Source organism: Bubalus kerabau, chromosome 5 (assembly GCF_029407905.1).
Source record: "Bubalus kerabau isolate K-KA32 ecotype Philippines breed swamp buffalo chromosome 5, PCC_UOA_SB_1v2, whole genome shotgun sequence".
In the NCBI taxonomy this organism is placed as follows: Eukaryota; Metazoa; Chordata; class Mammalia; order Artiodactyla; family Bovidae; genus Bubalus; species Bubalus kerabau.
This window is the reverse complement of record NC_073628.1, coordinates 69,552,241-69,563,422: the sequence shown is the minus strand read 5'-3', so window position 1 is coordinate 69,563,422 and position 11,182 is coordinate 69,552,241. Positions and strand designations below refer to the sequence as shown.

The 11,182-nt window shown below is 37.9% G+C and overlaps 1 protein-coding gene across 4 annotated transcripts in view; it reads right to left on the bottom strand.

The window, feature by feature from the left end:
- Window positions 1-702: 702 nt before the first annotated feature.
- The window catches only part of BRINP3 (BMP/retinoic acid inducible neural specific 3), a 463,816-nt gene continuing 453,336 nt past the window's right edge, over window positions 703-11,182 (bottom strand). For 2 of the 4 annotated variants that reach the window (XM_055581853.1, XM_055581854.1), the window contains one exon: window positions 703-2,189. In XM_055581853.1, the coding sequence (XP_055437828.1) occupies window positions 1,073-2,189 (1,117 nt within the window). In that variant the 3' untranslated portion in view covers window positions 703-1,072. The remainder of the gene's footprint in view (window positions 2,190-11,182) is intronic. The other 2 variants (XM_055581851.1, XM_055581852.1) reach the window with 2 other exon arrangements.

The following is an 11,182-nucleotide window of genomic DNA, read 5'->3' as shown; positions in this document are numbered from 1 at the left end:
CAGGCAGGTTCTTTACCATTAGTGCCACCTGGGAAGCCCCACATATCTAATATTATATATTGGTAATATGGAATTTCAAGCAAATATTTTGGACTAAAAATAGTTTGTATTGAAAGAAATTGTACTGCAAAATGTATTTTAATGATACTAGTTTCTCTGAGAGGAAAAAATGTCTATTTACACTTGAATTAGTTATTTGACCATTTGTTTTACGCCAGCACATTACAATTTATCATTTCTAGAAATGTTATCTTATTGACATTGCTAAAGTACTGGAATAACTAGGCTTTTAATACTTGAAATGAAAATAAGTGTGTAGAGTATGCTGATTGCTGGTTATTAGAATGTAGAAAGAGAATGACAAAGCAAGTTGCTGAGAAAATGAAGGCTTTACTTTCTCCATGTGTACTTATAAGCACACTGACTTTCTGTGTGTTTGCCAGAATGTTTAGATATTTAGTTGAGAAATAAGTTGTCTATTTTAATAATGATGGTGTCTGGTTTATAAGTATAGGTAATAAAGCACTGCCATTATGCTGTTAACCATAAAAATGCATTAATGCTAGGCATTCTACCTAGTTGGGTTTTCCCTAAAGGCTTTTGAAAGGAACCGTCAAATGTTTCAATTAAAAAATCTTGGGAATTTTCCCCAGGTTCTAACAAGCTATATCAAAATAGAACTCATTTCATGGAAAAAAGGAATCCCACAGCATTTCTTTTTAATAACTGTTCAGCTACAAAATTTTATTGGTATCTTTTTATGTTCCCTCTAGAGGATGTAATGCACAAAAGCATTGCCACGGAACATATAAAATTACAAATGAAATTTATTGTAAAAAGTAGAATGTCTTCTAGACTGGTGTCAGTATTTATTTCATTCAGAAACCAAAACTGCAGTATAATATATTCATTGTCAGCAAGTCCATGTGTGTAAATTGCCATCCAACGTTATTGACGGATATAAGACAGATATTGAAAAGACAATTTAAAGGTACTCTTCCAAACATAAACTGTTCCACAAAAGCACTGTAAAAACTCCTTCAAGATTTTGGGTTGTGCTTGACATGTATGGTTAACTACATAATTTGGTTGTGTCATAATCCACTGTGTTTGGCAATTTGGCATTAAACGCCTGCAGAGCAGATTGGATTCTCACCACCTCACTAGTAGACAGCTTGAGTCTATGACGAAGCAAGCAAGAGAAGAGATCTAGACGACGCTGACCAGGTGGGGAGAGTTTATTTACACGGTCTCTTATCTCTAGAAGCTGCAAAAGTGCTGAGTCCTGGGATCCCTGAGTGTAGGGGTAGTCCAGCTGCAGAATCAGGTCCCGGATGGCTTCCGGGTCAAAGTGCATGCTGTAGCCAAACACTTGAATGTTATTGATTTTCATATAGCCCAGGTTCCGGGATGGGTCAATAAACTCCAGGGGTTCGTAGTAGATGCTCTCGTTGCCATTGGGGCCGTTTGACTTGATGCGACTCCTCAGGTAGATGTGCACGGTCTCAAAAAACGTCTTCCACTTGTTCCCCAGAGTCAGCGACCAGTTGTAACACTGCAGGGGGAGGTCCAGCTTAGTCCGCTCCCAGTCGGGGAAGCTGTTTTCATTCACAGGCATAAACCAGCTCTCAGAGTGGCTGCCTCCGAAGGGGTTGATGTAGACGGCCAACACGGGCTCCAGGGTGCTGTTTTTCGTCAAACAGATCTGTAAAGAGAGACCCAGGATCATGTGGACCAGGCTCGACTTGTACTTGTTGCTCTTTAAGGTGAGGAGCATCCTCTTGCGCCAGGAGGGGTCGAACCAGCTGTTGAGGCGCATGTCGTTGCTGATGAAGATGGCGTGCACTTCCAGCCGCCTGTCGGTTTTCTGCAACAGGTATTTCATCTCCAGGTCTTGCAGGTCAGTCTCGAAGCCGATGTAGTGGTCGGTGGACTCGGCGACCTCGGGTTTGCAGAAGCCCTGGCTCAGCATGTAGCCCGTGTTGCAGGTGCCGCAGCGGGTGCGGTTGTCTGGGGCACAGGTGAGGCAGGCGGCCGCGTCGCCCACCGTGCAGGGCAGGAAGGCCGTGCAGACCACCTGGTCGTTGGGACACGTACAGGAGTGCGTCTCTTCTGAAAAACTGCCCAGAAGGCCGTTCTCATTGCAGTAGAGAAAAGACTGGATGCGAGTGAGCCAGTAAGTTGAAGTTCTAGAAACAGAAAACAAAAGGAAACTGTATTAATACAAAAGCTTTCGTGTGTGTGTGTGTGTGTGTGTGTGTGTATCCTAAAGTCAAGTTACCTTGTGTCTGAAAGCTTCACTATTACGTTCTTAGGACCTTTCCAGTCAGTTATTTAACTGAGATTAAAAAAAAAAATCTGTGTAGTTCACCGTTGAAAAAATATAAATATACTTATATAATATTTATATATTTAAATTATATATATATTTCATTCATCATTGAATAAGATTAAAGATCGATACATTTGATTTGAACTGGAAAATTGCATGAAATATCTTCTGAAGAGATTACATGGCATCTCATTAGTGTCCTTGGAAGCTGATTGTGAATATAATTGGGTTTGTTATAGTTTTGAAATGATATCCAACAAAAGGAAATAAAATGTTTTATCATTAAATATCTGCAGTAGAATTAGAGTGCATAAATGACGATTGTTCATTCATTCACTCTTAGCTTCATAGAGCACTATGCAGCAGGAATCCTAAATAGAAAGTAAAAAATGAAATTAAAACAACTCTAAATATTCAATCAATGGATTTAAATCCTAGGGTTCCATCAACATTGAAAGAACAAGTACCCACTGAGAGGGAAAATATTAAAACATGTTTGATTTTTATCCTTCCAGGCTGCTCAAGAAAATTGTTGAAAATATCTCATTAAAACCAACTACGAGTTCTTTTAATAAGGGTTAAGTGTGTTAGTTGAATGGGTTTGATTTGAATAATTAACATTTTAAAATTTGTATTTAGAAATCAGGCTAATCTTCATGCAAATTTAAGATCTCACTTTTCCTCTTTTCCCACATTATTCAAATTCTTTTAGTGTGTTTAAAATCTCAGTAAAATAATTAAGGAAAAGCATGTGGCTGTGTAATCAGACAATTCTTTGATTTTATCTTGCTACTTTCTCATACTATCTGCAAAATAATGGAAATGTTGAATGACCTAAGTTAGCAAAGGGCTTTCCAGGTAGTGCTAGTGGTAAAGAACCCACCTACCAATGCAGGAGACAAGAGATGGGAGTTCGCTCTCTGGGTGGGGAAGATCCCCCGGAGGAGGAAATGACAACCCACTCCAGTATTCTTGCCTGGAGAATCCCATGGACAGAGGAGCCTGGAGGGCTACAGTCCATAGGGTGGGAAAGAGTCAACATGACTCAAGTGACTTAGCACTCAAGTTAGTAATATTTTCCATATTAAGTTCTTGTGAGAAATAGTTTGCCTCAGACTGGCTGCATGTGTTTTGACTATTGTACAGAGCATGCGTCACAGTAGACACCAAAAATTGTATATTTTTTGGTGTTTTTATGCCTTTCCAGTGTTGATTATTCAGTACACATAAGATTTTCTACAAATTGTATATATTGTACCCAATCCTTTAGACATTACATTGCTACCATTTAACGAACTTGTATATGCAGTAAAATATAGATATGAATGTGTAAATAATCAGTCAGAACAATTTATTATCACATTCAGAACAATATTTGAGTTATATATTCATTTTTGGTCCTTGCTTATTCTCCTGTTGTGATATAACACTTTTTTTTTAAGGAAGCTCTTCCCTATTTTTTTCCAAATAAATTGAATAACTCCTTTATACCTACTCATAATATTTACTTATTTTTCTTTATAGTGCCTTTTTCCACTTAAAATGTTATATCGTGTACTTACTTGTTTATACTCCATTTATCCCATTAAGTATAATATTCAACTTGCCAAAATCATATATGCTTTGGTTGCAGCTTTAGATCTTGGGCCTAGCAGAATGCTGGGAGATCACAATGCTCTAATACTTAATGAATATTAGATAAAATGCACAGACAAATTAAAGGAACATTTTCTCAATGTGCATATTTTTCAGTGAAAAGTTAAAGCATTAAACTTCATATTTCATACCGTTGTGAAGACCTAACTCCCAAGATGCAGGAGGTGGAGTTACACAACATATTCTTGACATCTGCACAATTCAATCTATATACAAATCTCAGTAAATGTATATTTTAAAAACCTTTCTTTTCCAGAGTCCCTAAATGCAACTGTTTTCTATAGACCTAGAATAGAAGGTAAAACCTAATTAAGCTCAACAAAAACACAAAATATTTTCCTCCTAATTGTCTCTTGCCCTGAAAAACACTAACTGGGAAACTACACCTATTAAAATCATTTCTAACTTTCCCATGATACTTTAAAAATAAGTTCTTAGAAAACTCGCCCAGGAGGCTGCTCAGGGGTTGTGAAATAGCAATGATTGGCACTTGGTTAGCCATACATCTATGTAAGCATCTCTTCTCCTCTGGTATATATATACACACACACACACACACACACAAAAGCTTTCTTTTTCTCACTGAGGAAATAGCTTGATTCATGATTTCTGTATTCAGTCTCAGAATCCAGAAATTATTACTGACTTGTTATCTGCAGTTACTGATATATTTATTTCATCAATTCACTCTCAATGAATTAATCTCTCTCCTTGTTACCTCCTTTCTTTCTCTCCTTCTCTCTTTTCCCTCCCTTCCATTCTATCCTTCTTTCTTTCTTCCCTATTTCTGTGTCTTCTTTCTCTCTGTAGCCCTATTTATATCTATCTCATATAAAGCATGTAAAATATATACCCTATCTGGATTGAACATTATATTTTCTTCCCTAGAATCAAAGCATAAATTCTCTGAGCCAATCCATCTCTTACTGTAAGCTCTCATTGTGTTTCCAAATCATAAGGACAAACCAAAAAATTGAATTAAATAGACCCAAGTCTATAGACAGAGCTCACAAAACTAGGGTATCATAGAAAGACTCATTTGGACACTTTAGAAAAGCAGTGACTTTTTCAGCCTTTTCCAATTCTTTTCACATCCCCTGCAGATGCATTATTGAAGGAATGCATTACTGTAGGTTCGTGGGTTTCAGCTTGTCATGTATGAATACTGATAACTCAGTATGCTGTCAAAGCTCCTGTTCCCTAGGACAGAAGAGCTTACATGTGTTTCCTTCCTTGCTGCTTCTTGTCCTTTATTCCCTATTACCTATGTTTTTCTTTTTTAATTACTTCACAGGTAGGGAATAGATTTTTAAAGGAACAAAATTCAATAATTATTCATTACTACTAGTAAAATCTTGTGAAGGCAGTGTTTGAATCAGTTCTAATGAGGTGGATGAAACTGGAGCCTATTATACAGAGTGAAGTAAGCCAGAAAGAAAAACACCAATACAGTATACTAACGCATATATATGGAATTTAGAAAGATGGTAACGACAACCCTGTATGCGAGACAGCAAAAGACACACAGATGTATAGAACAGTCTTTTGGACTCTGTGGGGCGGGGGGGCGGATGATTTGGGAGAATGGCATTAAAACACGTATAATATCATATAAGAAACGAATCGCCAGTCCAGGTTCAATGCAGGATATAGGAAGCTTGGGGCTGGTGCACTGGGATGACCCAGAGGGACGGTATGGGGAGGGAGGTGGGACGGGGGGTTCAGGATGGGAACAAGTGTACACCCGTGGCGGATGCATGTTGATGTATGGCAAAACCAATACAATATTGTAAAGCAAAAAAATAAAATAAAAACCTGGCCTAAAAAAAAAAAAAAATAGAAAGTGGAGCAAATTTCACGTTTGTACATGGGTTTTCACTTTATCCAAAAGATCATGTAGTTCTCTTTTTTTCTCTGACAAAGTAAACTTTAACTGTAGTTTTAAAATTTAAACAAATTTTTGAAGAGAAATATATTCCACATTAAAGAAGCCTGGTGTGCTGCAGTCCATGGGGTTACAAAGAGTCGGACACAACAGCGACTAAACTTTACTGAAGTATTTTTTCAAACTCCCTTTCTTTTTTGTTGTTGTTCAGTTGCTAAGTCATGTCCGACTCTCTGTGACTCTATGGACCATAGCATGCCAGGCTTCGGTGTCCTTCACTGTCTCCCAGAATTTGGTCAAACTTACGTCCACTGAGTCTGTGATACTATCTAACATCTCATCCTCTGTCACTCCCTTCTCCTTTTGCCTTCAATCTGTCCTGGGATCAGGGTCTTTTCCAGTGAGTTGGCCCTTCGCATCAGGTGGCCAAAGTATTGGAGCTTCAGCTTCAGCATTAGTCTTTCCGGTGAATATTCAGGGTTGATTTCCTTTTAGGATTGAGTAGTCTAAGTTCCTTGCTGTCCAAGGAACTCTCATGAGTCTTCTCCAGCACCACCATTCAAAAGCATCAATCCTTTCTTTTATACTTAAGTATTAAAACAAAGTAATGCCACATTTTTATTCTCATACATAACTTTTATGCACATAAACTATTTAAGGTCTACTGGGGTTAGGTTTAGAAGATGCAATTTGAAAGATGAACTCCTGGCAGGCAAGTATGTCCTTTGTTGCTTTTTATCAAACATGTGTCATTGTTTCTAATAACTATTTAATAGCACTTCAATAAATATTTACTAAGCAAAGGAAATAGGAAAGAAAAGGGAGAGAAGGTGTAAAGGGAGGGAGAGAATATAAATTAAAGTGAAGGAACTATACAAATTATAGAAGTATAGAAAAAAAACGAAGGGAAGACAGTATTAAAGTTAATGAATTGATAATGACAATGATATGAAGTGATTCAAGGGGTTTAAAAACTCCTTATCTATCAGGAAGTAAGTGCATTGAAACTAATTTCTAAACAAACAAACAAACAAAAAAAAAACTTTTATGTGATTGCATTACAAAAATAAAATACCTTCCAGAGTTAAGTTAAACTTTTGGAAAAAAATATAATTAGTTAAAAGCCTATAGCATGTTTATATTTGAGAAATCAGGTAGCAAACCAAGTTGAGATTAGACATAAGTTTGGTTCACTTGTCTCTGTTCACCAACAACATTCTTTCTTTCTTTCTTCATTAAAGAAATTTTAAAAAGTAGTTCCTTTTTAAAGCCATTTATTGAGTTTGTGACAATTGTTTCTGTTTTATTTATTTATTTTTTGGTTTTTTGGCCAGGAGACATAGGGGAATCTTAGCTCCCAACCAGGGATTAAACCCCACACCTCTAGCATTAGAAGGCGAAGTCTTAACCGCTGGGCCACCAGGGAAGTCCTTCTCTGTGTATTTAAAATCTGTTCTTCTCCACAGAACACACATTATGTGAGTGTCAAAAGAGCACTAGACCAGAAGTATGAACACTGGATTTCTAGGACAGACTTTACCTGGTGACTGGGGACAAGTCACTTTAGTCTCTTTGAGCGAAGACTTTAGAATTCAAAGAAACACTGGTTCAGATTTTGATTCTGCATGACGCTGGGGAATGTGTACAGCTTTATGAATCTCAGAAGCTCACCTTCAGTTTGCCTGTTGCTGTATTGTCAGGATGAAATGATGTAACAAATCCCATCGTCACAGAGCCCCCACACATGGTAGCTGCCCATAATGCAACAATATGAATGAAATGCTAGTATTAAAATATTGTTGTTATGAAGAATATCAAAGAAGATATTGTCTTGGTCTTATAGTTTTGAATGATGTTGCCAACTAAAAATTGGCACTTGCCATCTGCCTCTACAAGGACCAAGTCACTAGTCACTGCAGCCACTGATCTTCAACAGCCCCCTTTAAAGGAGCTGAGGGTCAAGTTCAGGAATGAGGCATCTGTGCTCTGGGAAAAACTGGCAGAACAACCCTTCAGAGGGTCAAGTTCAGGAATGAGGCATCTGTGCTCTGGGAAAAACTGGCAGAACAGCCCTTCAGAGAGTTAGATATTTTCAAAAGATGATTTTATGGGCCCAACTCTCACATCTCCTCATATGCAGAAAAGCACTAAAATCATTAAAGATGGCATCTGTTCTTCATTACAAGCAGCAAGCCTTGGCCAAAATGTATGCTTGACTGCATGGACTTCCTTATCTAAAATTATATATAACACTGACCTCCCCTCCTACCTCTTCAGAGCAGCTCTCAGAGTTATCTGAAATGCTACTCCCAGACTATTAGTCCTCATTTTGCCCCAAATCAAATTAACTCATAACTCTCACCTTTTGCATTCTCTTTCCATCAGCAGTGTTAAGAGGGATGGGTAAAATAGATTCCTAGACCCCACCCAGACATATTGTATGAATCCCTAGAAGCAGGGCCCAGGAAGCTCTTTTAAAAATATCCAGCCCCAAAGACAAAGCCAGTGTGGTCAAAGCAAAGAGCATTGCACTAAAAGAGCTGTATGTACAGAGGACTTGGTAGGAAGGGTCTTGTTTTCAGGAACTAAATGAGAGCGAGTAGAGCTGGAGCAAAGAGCATATCGATGCAGTATTAGACTGTGAACTAAGTAGTGGCCAGATCAGGCAGGATTTTGTTTAGGTTTTCAATTTATTCTGTGTGCAGTAAAGAGTGGCAAACAGATTTAGGCAAGAGTCAACGAAGTCGCTCAGTTGTGTCCGACTCTTTGTGACCCCATAGACTGTAACCTACCAGGCTTCTCTGTCCATGGGAATTTCCAGGCATGAGTACTGGAGTGGGTTGACATTTCCATCTCCAAAGGATCTTCCCAACCTAGGGATTAAACCTAGGTTCAACCTCCTGCATTGCAGGTAGACGCTTTACTGTCTGAGCCAACAAGGAAGCCCCATGCACATACTTAGCGACTATCTTTCTCTTTATGGGCTTCCCTGGTGGCTCAGCTGGTAAAGAATCTGCCTGCAATGCAGGGAGCCTGGGTTTGATCCCTGGGTGGGCAAGATCCCCTGGAGAAATGAATGGCTACTCACTCCAGTTTTCCGGCCTGGAGAATTCCATGGACTGTATAGTCTATGGGGTCACAAAGAGTTGGACACAAGTGAGTGACTTTCACTTCACTTTCTTTTTGTATTATACCAATAATATTTCATTTTAATTAAAATAAAACATGCAGTCTCAGAGAACTGTTATGTACACAGGCACTGTTTAAAGTTCTGTATGAAAATTAACAACCACAATAGCTATTAGGGGCTCTTTAGGGCTTCTGTCTGCCAGTGCAGGAGATGCAAGAGACACGGGTTTGATCCGTGGGTCAAGAAGGTCCTCTGGAGAAGGATGTGGCAACCCTCTCCAGGATTCTTGCCTAGAGAATTCCATGGACAGAGGAGCCTGACAGTCTACAGTCCATGGGTTCGCACAGAGTCAGACATGACTGAGTGACTGGGCACTCACACACACAAATACCAGTTAGCCATGAACCTTTAAGAACATGTCCAGAAGAAGACAGAGAGAAGTTAAAATGTCTGTATAGCAGCAGACAGCTTTGAATTAATATACATTTGGGGCCTTGTGCCCACAATGTATGCTAAATTTGCAAGCCCTAAAATAGAAATTTTGGGCATACACACACAGAACGAAAAGTGAAAGTGAAAGTTGCATTCAACTCTTTGCGACCCCATGGACTATACAGTCCATGGAATTCTCCAGGCAATTCTATTGGAGTGGGTAGCTATTCCCTTCTCCATGGGATCTTCTCAACCCAGGGATCGAATCCAGGTCTCCTGCATTGCAGGTGGATTTTTACCAGCTGAGCCACCAGAGAAGCCCAAGAATAAAGGTAATCTATCCTTTCTCCAGTGTATCTTCCCGACCCAGGAATCGAACTGGGGTTACCTACATTGCAGGCAGATTCTTTACCAGCTGAGCTACCAGAGAAATAAACCAAAACCCTAAAGCCTACTTTTAGAATTCTACAATGTTACAGTTATATTAATAAATTATTTACTGAATTACCCTCATATCATGGGCCAGTCACTTTGTTATTTTTAATCCTTCAACAGTAGATGTAAAACTTAAACCCATTTTACAATTTGAAAAATACATAGAGTCATAGTTTCAACAACTTTCACAATTATATATATGTATTAGGTATTACAATGAAAAAGGACTGGAACCAAATCTAACTTTTTAATGTGTGTCTAATAGTAAGGAAAAATGAATTAAGGAAAGATATCTTTTTGTTGTCATACTAGAAAGCATCAAAGATTAAGATAAAGCATCAAAGATAAAAGATAACTTTAAATTATTATATAAAATGAGGTACTTGAGTTACAGCCCACTCTATTGACTTCAGTCATCTTTTGGGAGCTAAACTATCAGTGAACCTTATTTTCCTTGACTCATATGGAAAATGGGAATGAAATATACGCTATTGTAAGAATTAAAGGGAAATAGCAAGAAAATCCATTAAAAGAGTACCTGTGCACAGAAAAAATGATAAATAAATGTAAATGTTTATTCTTATGATGATGATTATAACTACCATTACCTTTCAAAGAAATAATATCATATGCAGTTTCTTTATTACAAATGCTACTTTCCTCTAGAAAGTGGAAATTGTCACTTTATCTTCAACAATTTGTGGATTACATGCATAATCTTACTCTTTATCTCACTTTTATCATATGGACCTAGTTATTGATAGCATGATTAAGATGGCCTCTGTATTAATTTGAAAACTAAAAAATCTGAACAAACAATATTTTTCAAACTTGGTACATATATTCTGATGCATGACAGTTTGCACTGAGGTATTAGAACATATGTTGATACAAAAACAATTACCTTCTCTCACAGTTAAATCCTCTCTGAGCGCTAATAATCTTATTTCAAAGGTCCTTTTTTCCAACCTTCTAATCTTTTTTGGCTTTCCGAATCTGTGCAGTGTGGATCTGAATTTTAAAATCTAAACAACACAACTTCAGTCTGTTTTTGAAGTTAAGTATTATTTGTTTCATTCATTATTCATTTCAGCCTTCATAGATTTGTTCTTTTTCAACCCTGATACTTTAAACTGAATGAGAATTTGGGATTAAATGCCCACAGCCATTTAAACAATCATAAACTGATTATTAGCACAGTCACAGACAAATGATGCCAAATAATATGCTGTCACTCACTCTCCTCCAGCTCTGCTGCTGTGTCCATCTCAGCCTTGACAACATGACCTGGGGCTCATCACACAATAGTCTC